At 39.5% G+C, this 17,241-nt stretch overlaps 1 protein-coding gene across 1 annotated transcript in view; it reads right to left on the bottom strand.

Moving 5' to 3' along the window:
- Positions 1 to 3,599: 3,599 nt before the first annotated feature.
- The window catches only part of rftn1b (raftlin, lipid raft linker 1b), a 121,079-nt gene continuing 107,437 nt past the window's right edge, over positions 3,600 to 17,241 (bottom strand). The window contains exons 8-10 of the mRNA XM_025911542.1: positions 15,171 to 15,274; positions 9,530 to 9,605; positions 3,600 to 8,786 (exon numbers count right to left, since the gene is read on the bottom strand). Coding sequence (XP_025767327.1) covers positions 8,139 to 8,786; positions 9,530 to 9,605; positions 15,171 to 15,274 — 828 coding nt within the window. The 3' untranslated portion in view covers positions 3,600 to 8,138. The remainder of the gene's footprint in view (positions 8,787 to 9,529; positions 9,606 to 15,170; positions 15,275 to 17,241) is intronic.

Below are 17,241 nucleotides of genomic sequence, written 5' to 3'. Positions count from 1 at the left end.
TTGCAATAATTCCATATTATGAAAAGATGAACATTTTTCCACAAACTAAAAAAATGTAAAATCATTGTTCTGTGTATTACAGCAGTGCTGCCAACTCTCTTAGACGTTTTTTCACTCTTTGGTGAACATTGGATTTAAGTGAAGTTGTGGTAGAACCCTCTACCCTCACAGAATAGACGTCAGACAGTGGATTTTTTCAATCAAATAATATTAAGAATAAGAATAAGAACAACTTTATTTATCCCAAGGGAAATTCTTTTGTCGTGTACATGCTCAAAGCAGCAGGAGAGACAGAGGAACAGATGAAATAGATATAAGATATACAATATATACAATATATGCAATAAGAATAGTGTACAGTAATTAATTAAGTAAGTAATATTAACTGACTAATCATTTCAGCACCAATACTAACAAAACCATTAGGAGTTCAGTCTATTTTGAAAATAATTTCTTTTTGCATTAGGCCTCAGTTAGTCACTAGATGGCAGTGCTGCACTGAAAGGGACTTTCACCCACATCTCACCTGTAACAGTGAGTTTTATGGCAAGACACAGCCAATATAAACATTATACTCCGATTTTATTCACTGAGTGCTGCGAGTTCTAGATGTATCGCTCCATAGCTGAAAACACTGCAGAGCTGTAGGCTCCACTCCAGAGACCCTTTAGGCACAGAGACCTGCAGTCTGCGTTGGAACAGCGTCAACCCCTGCCTGAACACTTTTACAGCATCCCCCAGCATATGCATGAAAACAACATTTTTTGAAGCCACAGAGAAACCTCATTATTCAAAAACGTGCTTCCCTCAGCAAACTGTTTTATGTCATTACCTGTGGGCCCTGGAGTGGAACCTTGTGGATGTAGCACCCTGAGGTCACAAGTTTAATATACAAACCACAGGATCACTGTGTTTCTTGCCATTTTAGTGGCTCTCCAGTGGGTCCCCAATCTGCCTCAAGAGCCATTAATGCCTCCTGCAGTGAGGAGAATGGATATGGTGTTTTGGTTGAAGGCAAAGCCTTCCTCTTAATGACCTTACTCTCCCCTGGGCTCTCAGCTCATGACTTATAGATCACACCGGCTGTGTTGAATCAACTGTAAATATAGTTCAGCTCAGAAGCACCATAGGGTTATTATAATGCGTGTCGGTCAGAGATTTTATGTGATACTGTGATGCATAAGGGACAGTTTTCAGCCTGAATTGGGTTGTTTTGATATAAGAACAAGACAAGTGGTATTTTTGTGGTGTTAGTGTGTAATAACTATCAAGTTGATCTATTCCAAGGTTCACGCAGTAATGAAGGTAATAACCAGATGGAGCAAAACTTTAAAAATGATCCTTTCACAGAGAGAAAATCTTAATATGAGGCTATAATTCTCTGCTGCATTATGCTTCTTTCAACATTTTCTCTGCGTTCAGTGGCCTGAAGTTGTCATTTCACGTCTTTCTGTAGTCCTCCAAGGATGGACTGTCCTTGTGCAGAGCGAGAACTCTGCGTTTTGAATAACTTCTTTTCTGGGTTCTGACACGGAGCACTTTATGAAGGACAACCATTGTGTTTCATGATTCTGCAGGGTGTGCGTGCATGGCTCGAAGGCTCAAATTCTTTTCTGCTGCTAGTACTCTTTGAAAGCCATTTACAAGTAGATGTTATGTCTATATGCCACAGTGTGACTTGTGCTGTGTATGAATATCCTTGTGTTGGAGGGGTAATTTGAAATATTAAACTTCCATTTCTAACATTCTGCACAAATATTTTGTGGTCAGATTTTTTCTCAGAATTGTAGCCTGAGTTTTACAGTAGAGGAAACTTACGTTGTTACATTGAATAACTAAACTGGTATAGGAGACATTATAAGAGATAGATGTGGCACTCAAAGAATCTCTAATAGAAGTTGAAGAATTTAGTCAAAGTGTGCAGCGGTTAGGAGAGTTGCCTCACAGCAAACACTGTGTAACATTTTCATTTTCTCCCTGTGCCTTCCTGCAGTCCAAAGACATGCTTCTTAATTTAACTGGTGATTCTAAAAAGACCCAAAGGTGTGAATATGAGCGTGGATGACTCTTTCTCTCTGTTTTAGCCCTGTGACAGACTGGCAACCCGAATCAGGGTGTACTCTGCTACTTTGGCCTGTGACAGTTGGGACAAGCTCCAGCTGCAACCCTGAATTGAACAAGTGGTTAAGAAAATAGATGAACAGAAGGATTCACTTTTGCTTTCCTCCCATCGATGAGCAAATCACCAGAAACTGAAACAGGAAAGCTCCCACTCCCTGGACTTCTAAAGTCAAAGGAGGGCATACTTGCAAGAATTTCTTGCATGAGCTGTTTTCTAAAACTGAGCATTTTGTGGGGAGTTTTTTTTTTTATTTAGGAAAGTTGCTCAAGACAGTTTATACAGTGAGCTGCATTGCACCATCTGCCATTTTGATTTGACAGACAGCAGTCACTGTTGACCACCACACCTTCCTGCCTCTTACACACAGCTGTGCATGCATTAGCAGAAACCTAGTCTTTTTTCTGGGCACTATTAGCTCCCTGTCTTTTTTTTTAATGACAAAAAGCCCATTATTTTATTTCAATTTACATATCAATGCTATATTCACAAAACTACTATACTATATAATGTATATGATGTTGAAACAAAAAGGCTTTTTTTGAATGGAACCTTCTGCTACTGAATTTTAGCCAGAATTTTTGATTATTTACATGTTTTAATTTAATCACTTGAAATTTCAAATTATTTTCTCAGATGTTTGAATTAAATGTTGAGATAATAACTAAAAATCTTGACTCCTTGATGGTAAAAAAAAAATGTGTGAAAAACAGGCTTTCAAACCTTTTGTTTGGAAATTGATGTAAATATTATTTTAGCTATTTAACTTTCCATTTTGCACTTTCAGTGTCCCCTGCTGAGTTCTGGCTAAATTGCAGCCAATGTCTAAACAATGGGATTAATAGGAAGTGTGTAATGGCTCTCTGTAGGTCTTTCCATTGCTCACATCTGAGGTTCATGGCAGTTTCAGCGGTGTGGTGACAAATAAACCTACTTGTTACAGGAGGCTAGATGGAGGTAAGTGTACTTATGTTTTACTGTATCTGCAACCTGAACCTTCATGAAATTTTAATGAAGAGGTCTGACTGTCGGCCTACAGGAGGAGTCATACTGTACAAACATAGAAGAAGTGAACGTTTTGGAGAAGAGGGCATTTTAAATCTAATGTTGGGGCAAAAACACCAGAGTATTTAAGCTTTTTTTCCTCCTTTTTAACCAGGTGGTTCATCAAACAATCTTTTTGTTTTTTTGTCTGTACTGGTTACCATTGAACTTGAGGTTATGGTTTGATTGTTACCTGAAATAACTGTGCTTTGGACATATCACAGCTGGTTATTAGTAGAATACTCAGTGGGTGTTGTTTTGTTTTTTTGCACTTCACTATTTTATTTCAATGAATATATAACTCATACTAAGAGATAAAGTATAATATATGAAAATGCTTTAGCATGTTCGCCCCTAAGCTACTTTTCATTTGCAGCTGTCTCACTAAGCAAGGCTCCTTTAAAACTTTCACACAAAAGAAGCACGGACACGTGTACACATTAAATATAAATCATTTTATAATATACAAATTGTACAGATGTCATGAACAATAGGAATGTTGACATACTCAGGATAGCAAAGATAAAGAATACTTTTTTCTTCCTTGATAGCAATGCAAAAGACAACGGCACATGATCAAAGATACTCAACATTCAAGATGGCAGCTGAGGTGATAAAAAAAACTCACATCAGAGACAAAAATCTAAGAATACATTTTCCAGAGGCTGTGAGCAAGCTAAAGTGACAACACAGAAAAAAAACAAATAAATGACGGCATCCTATTAAATCATGTTCTGCCTTTTCTACTCTGCCCATTTCACACCATAGTAACACACAGGAAATGAACCATTACGTTTTTTTTTCTTTTTACAGCATTACCAAGAATGATTGCACCAGCGCCACTATGGAGGCTCAGAGACAATTATGCTGATATAAGACAGTATGTTACCTTTCCTTACAAGAAAGGGGAGAGGGCTGCGGACGTATATTTAATACTAACGTTAGATCTCCTTCTTTTCACGGACGGCTAAGTTAACACGGTTCAACATCATTTAACTGATGAAGTGTCAGATCCTATCTCACTTTTCTCTCCCTGTCTCTGTTTTTTTTTTTTTCGTTTTGTTTTTTGTAGACCACAAAAATCACAATTACCCAGAGTCTCTGGAGTGTACTCATGTCAGAGGTTAGACTGCACAGCAACCAATCAGCCCTTATCAGGGGGAGATGGAGCCCCATAAGGCCACGGCCCCACACTCGATGGACGGATACAGGACCGGCTGTAACTTTTTGTCAAGGTTATGATCATCCATATTTGTGGATGAACAACAGGAATGCAGCGTCGCAAAGCACTCGTGTCAGCTGAGATCATCTCATCGTTTTCATTTTCCAAACTCTGTTCCCATAGATAAAGACGGATCTGATCTATGTGTTTTCACAGGATGCCAAAGGGGAATATATGTCACAGTTTTTAGATTAAAAATGTGCAGAGATGCAAAAAAGGCGAAAGAAAGGAGCGCTGAAATAAATTCGTATTCATAAAACAGATGGATGACAGTTAAAATGTTTAGCGTGACGTTGGGGAGAAAAAAAATTGATTCAATCTGAGGAAATAAGCTGACCAGGATTTAACAGGGGAATTTCTCAAATATTCATAAAGATCTTGTCTGCTATCAAAAGATGCCTTTTGGTATTGCCTTTCATAATTTACATTTATCGTATTCCGACTAAAACCGTGAAAGTGACAGCTGAGTCCTATTTGCTCGTCAGCTTCTCTGATACAACAGGTGGCATTAAATATTTCTTGCTTATTATTATGTTCATTAAAGTTCAAACAGTCAAAAGCAGCTGAGTCAATGACGTTTAAGGAGAAGGAAAGAAAATACCACAGAGAATACTATAATATGACTTCATATCTTCATTCAATATCGGAGTGGTTATTTGTCATGTGCTCGTGCAAACTCCTGTGTACAGCTGTGGAAAATCCATTCTGGCTCAAACACAACCTTTGACCTCGTCTGCCATTAGCGATGACCTCACGCTCACAGTTCTGGTCTCCGTCATAGCGGAGGGCGAAAGGACAAGGAGCATATGCTTCAGGGGGGGTCACGCATGCAGCGACCCCTCAGTTCAAAACCCACAACGGCCCTCGGGAGGTAGCTGGAAGCGTCAGTCAGCGATACATTTTTGCAAGCTTTAGCAGAGGCAACACAAAGCCCACAATAAAAATGTCCAAAAACAGAACAATCACAATAAAAAAACACATGTTCAAAACATGTTAAGAATGATCCAAAATATAATACCTTCATATAGACACACACATCTTTATCCTGTCGTTCTGAATCCCAGCAATAAAACATGTAACAACATCTTCAAAATACCAACACTGACTGTAGCAAAACGTTCCCGTTTGACTATAACAAACACTTAAATCACCATGGTGCCTCTAAAAGACATTTCTAATAGCAGACTGTGGGCCATTTACAGTATAGTGATAAGGCTAAACTGGTCACAGTTTTATATTCTACTCTACACAAAAACATCTGCCATTTTACATTGAAAAATCTCAGCGGCGGGTGGATTAATCTCCCGAAAGGAGAGCACTTATTCAGCATAATCGATCTTACTTGTGTGTAATTGAAGAGTTTCTTCTCCAGGAAGGATCCATTTTTCTTGACCAAGCTATCATTTATTCTCATAAAACAAAATATCCAAATTGTGACAAATTATACTCTGTATAAAGCCGGACAGAAGGTAGTTTAAGTTCTTTATAAATCAAATGCTAACGCTTTAATAAATAGGCTTTCTGACATCTTTGTGATGAGATGTGTGTAAGTTCTTTGCAAAATGCAACATTTTTTTAACACAAACTCTTCCTCCTCAGTGCAAATGATTCCCCGTGACATCACTGTTAATATGAAGGCTATTTGCTTCACATTGAGGTGTTTTGCTGTCAATACCTCCTCCCAATAAGTGACCCCCCATTATAAATGCATGATTACTGACAGATACCCCACTGACAAAATCCATTAGTGAGCTAATGAGAGCTCCGCACCGTGAATGTTGCCACTTCCCTCCCCTCCTGTTCCACCTTTTAAAATGGAAAGCTACACGATGCCATGAAACAGCACATTAGGACTTGGTTATTGTCAGAAATGATGTCTGGTAAGAGGTGCTTAAAGAGCTGGAGGTAAAATAATGAAGGAAATCTCAACAGGGAATGTGGGACACAAACGGCTGTTACTTTAAATGAGCCTATTCATTTCTTTTATTTGACTCTCTTATGCTCTGTGGTCTTTCTCTTTCACTGCAGCCTTCTTCTTTATTTCAATTTCTACCTCTCAATTCTGGTCTCAATAAACAACAAGGCTACGACATGTTCTGACCACACAGCTTAACCTCGTTTCCACACTGACAACTACTTTCATTTTTAGCGACTGACTGGAATGTAATTAAAAATGCAACAGATTTCCTGTATGTAAAAGCTAACTCTGAATATGAGTTCTGCCCTCGAGGTGCAAACATTCAGCTGAATTTCACATCCTCATCTAGCTTGGCTTTGAATATGGAACATTCTGTATGCAAGGTGAGCACACCAAAGAGTGATTATCGGCTCTGTTTGAAGCACTTGATGGCTTAGAGCTCAGCGTAAACAATTATCTGTTCAGCCTACTTTGGATTGCCTGTCGCAACAAATGCCTTTCCCATCACCTCTATGAGCTTTCTCATCCCTTCACATCCGAACTCACACAAGAGCAGGGTTTGGGATGATTTAGGATGTTTTTCTAAGCCTACCTGCCCTTTACATTGTCAGATGGGTTAAAGAGGCAGCCAAGACCCTACCTCTTTTTTTCTGTTCTCACAGCTTCATAAACTGGTAAGAGCTGGTCAAACAGGTAACTTTATCGCTGTAAGGCAGGAAAAGCTCACCATGCTCTGTTTTCTCTCTGTTAGGACTTATTTTTTATATGTATTTGTGTTTGTGTAAAACAATTTAGGGCTAGCTATTTAACCCTTTTTGAAAAGTTGCAAGTGGACTGCAACAAGAATTATAATGCAAAGCCCCTGGCCCTGTCAAAGGCCTGGGAACACCAGAAAGTAACACAAAAAAGGGAATCTATTAATTTTTGAATACCTGATTTTAGAACATTAGCAAAATGCAGTAGCAGCAGTTCTTGTTGAGAAGCTGCTAGATTGTTAGCTAAATGCATTAGTTAAGTCACATTAACTAAATGAGCTTCTTTCATTTCGTCTTTCATCTTTAATATAAGATCGTCTGGCCTGTCTGCTCCCTGTTGTTTTGCTGTCAGCATTTTAAACCATCACTGGGAGCGTAAAAAAGCTCTTAAGCTAGCAGCCATTCTAAATATAACTTAGGTTGGCCGCTAATAAGGAAACAAGTTCATTTAGTTTATTCAAAAGGTGCATTTGCATTATAAACTGCTTCACTAAAACTGTCAACAAACCATTCAATTTATCAGGAGCAGGTTACAGTCTGATAGATGAGGCTAAATTCATTTAAATTTAGACGGCTGGCTACCAATAAGATTCTTTGGGGAACGCCTTTAGCAGTGAGTGTTTGATCTTACTCTTAACAATTTGGTCAACAGCAACACTCCTCGCAAACAATAAATCCAGTAATCAAAATGAATCCATGTTTGAAAACATTTTAAATGCTGGGTGACCAGGCCTTTAAACGTTAGCTTCATTCTGCACACGCTCTGATTTTGGCATCCTTCTCAGTGCTCTGGTTGTCCTCATCCAGCGACGCCACCCTGACTACCCCGCGTCAGCATTTCCTGTTTTAGATAGTATATACATTCAGTATGTGTGGCTTTAAATGAAGTTCTTTCCGAGCTACACTGAGTTAGGATGTGGGGGGTATCATCAATGAGCGATGGGAGGATTGGAGAATGCTGCAGCGATGGGGACCAAAGCCCCGTTAATTTGGATTAGGGACAACACTGGGAACCAGTTCTTAGGAATGGGGACTTTGAGAGGTAGGGTGGGGAATGAACCTTAACTCTAACAACTCAGGCTACTCTTGAGTCTCCTCTGGGCTTTGACATGTGGCCTGTGCATCAACCACCATCTCCTTGGTAATGATCTCCGTGTGTACTGATTCTTCCGTTTTGCATCTGACTGCATTATCTCCACCTTCATCTTTCTCCTCATCTGTCTCTACCCCATTTTCTATTACAACTTCAACCTCCGCTCTGCCCTCGTCCTCCATTTCTTTGGTCTTGCTCTCGACAGTTGCAATGGTTTTCATCACTTCCTTGAACTCTCTGTTTTCAGAAGGCTCTCCGTTCACTTTTGATCCTTCTCCATCCAGTGCTTCTTCTTCAGTGCCATTTTCCGCTCCTTTGTCTCTTGTTGATGCTCCTCCATCTTTCTTTGTGACAGTCTCCATACTGATTTCAATACCATCATCATTTTTTCTATCCTCCTCACACCTTGCCTCTTTCTCTGTCATTGTCTCACTTTCTCTTGCTGTCTCTCCCTCCTCTGTATTCGCCTTTTCATCCCTACTCTTATCTTCTTCCTTTTCGACCTTCTCTCTGTCATCAAGAGGCTTGGGATCTTCTGTATCCTTCTCAACTTTTGTTTTCTTTTTCTTCTTATTTTTTGCACTATCTTTGACGCAGTTCTTGTTGGACTTGCTTCGGGGCTTGAAGATTAATTTCTGAAACATTTACATTAGTATGTTAGTGGAATGCATTGTAACTCTGCAAATATGCTTTTGGCCACAAAGCAATGCAGGCAGACTTAATTAAGAATGGATCACTGTAGATCTAATATAGCGCTGGGATAACTAGCTAATTCAGACGAGTCTCATTGATGCAGAGAAGGAAATTGAGGCTATTGTGAGGGGAATTATTGGTGGCCTCGAGGCCTTCGGACTGACCAAACAAACAGGCAAAAAGTGAATGCAATATGTCCTCAATTACTTGAACAACTTCTGAAGGGTTCACACACACTGCAGGGATAGTGATAAACTGCACAGAAAAAGCAAAAAAATCTTGTTAACGATAGCAATTCCCTGACTCTTTGCGTCTGTTAAATTTGTTGCTGTGATGCCAGTTTAAATTCGGGTCACAGAAAGCATCAGCATAGATTCATTCCACTGCAGACAAAGGTTAGCTTTAAAGGTTATCACTGTTATTTAGGCTAGCCAAGAAAGAATTATAAGCCTCATTCCCCAAAACAACACACTTGTCTGTCGCTACAGAGCGCCTTATATCTAAAACAAAGAGGTTCACATTTATCCAGCGCTGTGTGTTGGCCAGCTAAAACAAAAACAGCTGTGGAATTGGAGGTAGCAAAAGGTGATGTTGACCTTAGATGTATGATGAGCAGGTGACAGAATGACTAGTGGGAGATCCCACGATATCCAAGAGATACAAAGAGGAATGTGAGGTCACGTACCTTTGATTCCCTCCTCTTTCGGCCTAAAACGGGTCTCTGCAGGAAAACAATCTGTTTGGTGGACAGACTTCCATCACTAAAGGACACGGGGTCAAAAAGAGAAAGGGAAAGAGAACAGACCATCAGCTGAAATGGATATTCAACAAGACATGATTTTTTTAAACCATTTTACTTATCAACGTTTAAACATTTAGAAATTCTGCAACGCACAGACAGATTTTTCTTATTTCAATATTTTTCTTCTTTCTGAGTGCTTGAAAAAGTGCTTTCTTAATCCAAGATAAATATGCACTACTGATTGGAGTAAAATGCTGAGATAACACGCACTCTTTTTGACCATTCGTCAAGATAGTCTAATAACTGCCGGCCACTGCTCATGCTTCACACTCTTATCTGACATTTTAAGGATATAGGCACACATTTGTAGCCCCACCTCTTCCCTGCTGTCATCTGTCAGTGTCATTTCTCCACTTTGCCTTTGAAAGATGCAAAAAAGCAGATCACATGTAAGCAGACAGTCTGCCTTTTTGCAACTTATGAACATGTTCTGCTGCTCTAAACACGCATTTCTTCTCTATTTCTGTATTCCCCCGACATAATCCTTCTTTCCATGCACATGTCTCACTCCTGTGTTCTGAGAAGGATAATCTGCAGAAGTACTCGCACAGTACTGACAGATTAATTGTGGCAGGAAATGCAGATTTGTTTCTGAGTGGGCTTCCTGTCTCACACATTCACTCTCCAGTCTGCTCATATTTTGTCATGCACAGCCCTTTTCTCAGCCCATTGTGCTCTCAGTAAATAGCTGCCCGCTCAGTTCTAACTCTTATCTCATGTGACAGCCTGTTTAGTGACAGTTTTATTGTTTGTTTCTGTGTTATTCAATCCATTTTCTCTTGCTATGATTGGATATGGCTTAAAAGGAGATACGTCCTGTGATAGTATCTGCCACAGGTTCAATAACACATGCACATAAAAGTCGGATGCTTTCTAAACTTAAGCCGCCTGCTCAACTTTGCACTTGAAGAAAGATGGCAGGTTTATGATCACTGCAGAACCTCAGGAGCCTGCTACAAATCTTCCCCTTCCCAACATCAAATAGACTTGAGACTCCTTTAGCAGAAGGCTTACTATCTAAACCATCCAAAGCCCACCACAACCTCTTTTTTTCCCCATTACCTCTTTCCTTCCACCATTTATACATAAGCTATTTTCTAAGCTGTCAAGAATGCTGAATGGCTTACTGGTGAATCAAAGCTGAAAACTAGCTGGAGTTTCCAGCAAAAAGCCCCAGCCCATTAAGTTAGAAAGGAGTGGATGGCTTAGAAAATCACAGGCCTTTACTGAACCTACTTTTGGCTGTCAGTGTCAGCTGCACCATTATAACCTGAAGCTGTACAGAACAGCAATAGCCTGCACCCTTTTTTATGTGTAAATGTACCTGCTGGTGGCTTCATCTGTAAGGGGAAAAAGCCGGCTACAGAACTCAGCTGGAAATTGCCTCTTGAAATAAAAAAAAAGAACAAAAAAAACTGACACATGCAATCAAACACCAGTCGTGCAAATTTTTGCTCCACAAAACTAACACACTGTGTAAAACAAGCACATGATTCCCGATATTAAGCTTTTAATACGTTTGGATACCTGCAATAATGAACAAGTTTGTCTGAACCTTCATTGTCTCCCTTGTTGTTGTCCCCCCAGTTAATGTAGAGAAATTTGCAGTCACTGTAGTTAATGGCTTTAAAATGTAATTACCATCTACATTAATTGAATGTGGAGAACATGAACGCATGCTCTGAGACAACTACATGAATTAATGTTGTGTGGAGAAGCCGCTGAGCACCAGTTAGCATTAATTTCAGACGCTGCTGAGATCAGTGACACTTATCTGAACCCTCCAGATGAAGTGCGGCCTGGAAACCCTCGCACTATGCAAAGCATGCATTTGCAAATTTTGCGTTTAAAAATGGAGGAGTCGACAGCACAAAAACAAGTGTAATGACTACTGCTAATCTGAAATAGATCATCAACCATTATTTTGGAGCGCAAAATGTTTTTCAGGCAGGGAGAGAAATGAGCGCCGTCTTGTACTGTATCTAGGCCGACTCTGATTAATTAGCCATGTTGTGCTGTTGTGTTGTGGCATTTTGAAAGAGAGGAGAGAGGGGGCCGTAGGAAAAAAACAAAGGATGAAAAAATAGAGGTAATTAATCAGCGATGCAGTGTAACAACAGCAAACATGACCAGCTGAGGTGGGGGCAGAGCAAACAATCGGTAACTGCACTCATGGAATTACTGCATACATCAAAGTACCCTATATTACGAAAGGACAGCTTCACATTATTCAAAGCTGATCTTAAAACAATGCTTCGTGTCTGTATACACATTAAAAGAATTACTGTCAGCTGACGTCATTCCTCAAGCCCATACTGAAGCTCATACTGGGTGCAGAGAGATTATTCTTCAGCCATTCTTCTGTAAGTTATCTGCGGCTCTTGCTCTGCATTAAATTGCTTTCTAAATTTAAATGGGTGCATAAATGAGATGCCAGCAGTCTGAGTTTGACAAATCAAGATGGCGTGATCTGGAGTTAAAGTCTTTTTCGTATTTCTTCCACTTCTTTTTGGTGCTGAGGGACATGACAGAAAGAGACAATCTGGACTAAAACTTTTTACCCAAGATGGAGCCCTTACTTGAATGAAAATTCATCAGCTGGGATGGGAAGCATCTAAATGCAGTGAGATCCCTACCTGACACTATGTGACACGCTGTGTGCTGTCCCTGCATCTGGACATGGCTCATGATTCAAAAAGATTACTTTAGCAGATGTGTTTTATTGCAGCACAACAGAGACATTGTGCTCAGGTTAGTTTTACATGCCATTTTATATAGCTTGATATACTATATCAAGCTATTTCTGGCACATGTTGTATGTGATCTGCAAGCATTTTAAGCTTTTTGTATATCAAAAATGACAAAGCATAGGGACACTGCTGCACTGTTCATCACACAAAGTGACATGTAAAAATAAAAAAAAAATCAGCTGTGATCACATGGGACTAGCTCATACACACTTTTGTAATAACTCATACACACTCGTGCACCTTGTATTCCTTTGGTTGGGTTTTTTCGGGTGGTACCTTTATGGTTCACCACAGTGGATCATCTGCCTCCATCTCACTCTACACCTAGGCTCATTTTCTGTCACACCAACCCTCTGCATGTCCTTTTTCACTACATCCATGAATCTTCTCTGTGGTCCTCCTCTTTTCTTACCGGCCTGGCAGATTAGTCTAATATTTCCACTATCCCTCCTCTTTACATGTCTGAACCTTCGAGTGCCTCACCTCTCTAACTTTGTCTTCAAATCACTCAACCTGAGCTGTCTCTCTGATCTTTTCATTGTTAATCCTGTTCATTCTGGTCTCTCACAATGAAAATGTTAAAATGTTCAGCTCTGAATCCTGTCTTCTTGTAAGTGCTATTATCTCTAAACCATATATTATAGCAGGCCTCAAGACCAGATTGTGCACCAACCGTGTCCCACTTGCTGTGGCCTGCTGACATCTATCCACTCCACCCTGCCCTCTCTTCTTCGCTTCATTGCTTCGGATTGTTGACCCAGACGTTTAAACTTGTCTACCATCACTACATCTGTTCCTTGCATCTTCACTGTTACACCCGTCTCTCTCATTCGCACACATATCTGTCTTACTTCTACTGGCTTCTATCCAGAGCATACCTCCACCTCTCCAGGCTCTCTTCCACCTGCTCCCTACTCTCACTATTGATCACAAAGTTGCTTGTGAACATCAGAGTCCACAGAGACTCCTGCCTGACCTCATCTGTCAGCCTGTCCATCACCACTGCAAACAAGAAGGAGCTCAGAGAAGATTCCTGATGGCTCTGAGTCCCTGTCCTCATGTATGTCCTGGACCGTCCTCACATACCTTTCTCCTACTGTTGCAAAGTTCCTCTCTTGGGGCACCCTGTCATATGCTTTCTCTAGAGCTACAAACCACAGTGGGAGATATAAATAATCAGGTAATGCTAAGAAAATGTCTAAATTAGGAGGTTGAGAATTCTTGTCTTTCACATCAGAGGTTAATACACAAACAATGCCTATTATGGTTAGCTTGTTAAATAGCCTGTTAAATAAAATGATCAAATGATTGGAACAGGTAGATAATTTACAGGAAATGCTGAGAAGATGTACAACCCCTTATAGGCTTCATGTCTTCACAATGTTATGTATGAACTGAATCATCTTTACATGTAACATCTGTTGCACACAGAACCTAAAAATTGTGTTACAATAATGTTAAAAATATAAACGACTAAAACATTCAGGAATTGGATGGCACAAACGGCACAAATCATCCTCTGCGTGTTGTGGAACAAACTCTGTTTTGAAGTGAACCCTTCAGTGTGACTGAGAGCATGCGAGGCCTTTGACCATAAGCGGATGTACACTCATACAGCAGCGATGAGTGATGAGTCAGCACAGGCTTAGATGAGGAACCGTTACATTTCTGTGAAGAGATTTTCCATCAACAGTCAGAGCTGCAGCTGCTGCGCTGCTCAAAGCTCAGCCTACGTTAGCAGAGATTTAGGTCAATTTCTGCCAGAACTGTCATATTTCTTTGTACAATAACTTGTGCATATTATATTTCACACTATGTGCCAGCTTTCACAGGAATGTAGCATATAACTACAAGTTTATAACTTTAGATGTGAATTTTAACTTGTACGATAAGCTTTTTACACAAGACCCAGATTTCCATTTGATGTTTCTTTTGTTACACGTGACATATTATGTTACTACTACTGCTGCCTACTGAAATTAATATAATTATTCATGCAAAAGTTATGATCAGCTTCACCTCAAGGAAGCAAAAAGAGCGAAATGCTGCTTGATTCTTAATAATGAATAATAACTAAATAGTATTCAATTAGATAAATGCAAAAAACCATTCGAAATGAGCCTTTCTGTATGATTTATATTTTGAATTATCATACTGAGGTATAAATTTCCAGAAATTTCGGTCCTTTCCCATAAATAAATAATTAAAATGGACTTTTACTGTAACTTTTACTTGTTTTATATACACCTTCAACATAAGCCTGCACTCTTTTAATGAGTGTGTCGTTTAATGGAGACAACCTGTTGCTAGATGTATCCCTATGGCAGGGATATTAAACTTCATTAATAGGAAAAGTTATAAAACAGTTAAAATACAGTTAAAAGTTCAAAATCTGTCCACTTCTTCACATTTTCTAAAGCTGTCCAGTGGGCCAGACTGGAGTCCTGTTCCATGTGATTTATGCACACATGTGGGGTAAAATAAAGCATTTTAGGTAATACTAGGTTAAATAGGGAAATGAGATTCAATGTTTATTTTCCAATGTGTAGAAATCTCAAAACAGATTTTTAGAAATAAAAAAACATATATACATATATTTGTAAGTATTAACCTCTTGGAACACACTGAAATCCTGCAGCTCTAGTTCACACTTGTAAATGGACTTTTTCATCATTATAGTTGCCATTGCTGCAGTTCCTCCTGGCTGCCAACAGAGGTCATTAGATGTCACAGATTACTTGATCCCCCTTTAATAATCAGACGAATGGGATTACCTGTTAGTCTTGATTACAGGAGTTGGTAGCACACAAGTAAGCCTCCATCCATATGTGGCCAGAGACTGAAGCAGAGGAACATAATCAGCCTTCACCTGCAAACCCTGTGGAGAAAACAAGATGCCCATTACAACTTACAATCAACCCAAACAGCCCTAAAAATGCACATAATCCTGATCTTTTATCCCTTAAACGCCACATAAGCGAGCATATTATATTCCAGAGTGCAACTGTGATTACAGCTGTGAAGCATCAAGCTATGAAATGCAATCAAGAGCTGTCAGCTTTGCTTAGAACTCAAGTCTCATTTAGAAAAACTGCCTCCCTCTCAGATATGATGGCTTTCATACAATGTATGTCTGAAAGGTGGTTTTCAACAGCAGCGGACACAGGAAAGAATAAAAAACTGAGACATAAATCAAGTGTTACAGAAACTCCCCCGGCTGCCATGAGTCAACATTGCAACCATCTCTATTCCCAACAGGTATTTGTCAGCACTGTAAGTCCTTGAGCAAACACACTACTCATGTGAAACTTCTCACTTTGTGAAAACATTTTAATACCATTTGAGCTATTAAAATACAACTAAATGAACCATATCCATGTTGTCTCAGTGATGGATCTAAATCAAACACAGGAGCTTATTTAGACTCGGGGGGCAACGTAACGTTTTCAACATACCGTTGAGAACCGTACGTTGAAAACACAAGCACCTACACGCACGCACAAATTCATGGACACACGCCTCTGAGAGGAAGTGTGTGTGGTTTGCCGTCGTGCCATGTTAGACATCTTCTAAAAATGAAAAACCGCAACGCGTGTCAGACAGATTTTTTACACCTTCAACAACAAATGCATTTGCACGCGCCGCACACACACACACGCAAAACACACACACACACCAACAGATTTACTACTTATTTAAACACCTCAAAGAAAGACCCCATCTTCACCAGGACTCCTAGAAATTAGGGGCTATGTATAATTAAGATCACTTGAAAGGCAAAAATAAAACAAAAGAGCATTCAAGCCGTTACAGCTCATCATTTCCAGACTGTTAAGCTCAGTGGTGCAGTGTGAGGTCTGATATGAGTCAAGAAGGCAGCGAACATGAATAAACTACACCAAAGAACTTCACAGGGTCTATTCATAGTGCAGCGATCATCTGTGCAAGAGACCTGAGAATATTTTCACACCTACACATGCTGCATTAGACGTCATGGTAATGAGAAAGATGAGGCTCTTCTCTATTTAAAGCTGCACCAGCAAAAATTTTTCTTCAGCCTCCGTCACAGAGAAGTTGCGCTAGACGAGTGTCCCTTTTTCACTGAACGAGCTGCCTCAAATTCATGAATATAAGCTTCACAGTGAAATCCAAACCAGAGGCAGACCAGCTGTTTTTTAAAAACTCTCCCTTTGTTTGGTAATAGTACAAAAACAAATCAATGAGTTATGATAATCGTGCCATTTTCTGAAGGCAGTCTATTTTAATTACCCCTGCTTAGTAGCAGGGATTGTATATAGTTGTCCACTGCAATGTTGCAAGTGATAGTGTTTGTCTGGTGATGAATTATTTTTTATGATAACAGATCGAGTTGGCAATCTAGAGGCCACACACAAAACTGTAATTTCTGATTAATTTTTGTAACTTCTTATTTGAATTCTCACAGATGTCTGCATGTAACATAAATATTAAAAACGTAGTCTTGGAACTAAACTTTTACCATCTTTATTTAGTATTTTATTTTAATTTTGTGTGGGATGAGTGAGTTGAGAGGCTTTAAAAAACTGAGATTATAGCCATAAACTGTACATAAAAGATGGAAATGGCCACCGTAATATGAAGTCCCAAAGTGAGGAGTAGAGAAACTGAGGCAGACACAGACGAGGGAGCCGTAAGGTTGTTTACCTCACAGACCTCTATACAATCAGTTTTTTAAACCAGAGGATTCCCCCCCGATGGCGTTTAAAGAGATGCATGTTTAAGACATTTATGTTGTATAATGAATATTCATGTTATATAATGGGTTTTTAGGCTGTGTAGATATGATTGCATTTTTTCTGTATTCAC

The sequence above is a fragment of the Oreochromis niloticus genome, linkage group LG11 (assembly GCF_001858045.2).
Source record: "Oreochromis niloticus isolate F11D_XX linkage group LG11, O_niloticus_UMD_NMBU, whole genome shotgun sequence".
Classification (NCBI taxonomy): domain Eukaryota; kingdom Metazoa; phylum Chordata; class Actinopteri; order Cichliformes; family Cichlidae; genus Oreochromis; species Oreochromis niloticus.
Note: the sequence above shows the minus strand (reverse complement) of the source record. Positions and strands in the feature narration are given on the sequence as shown.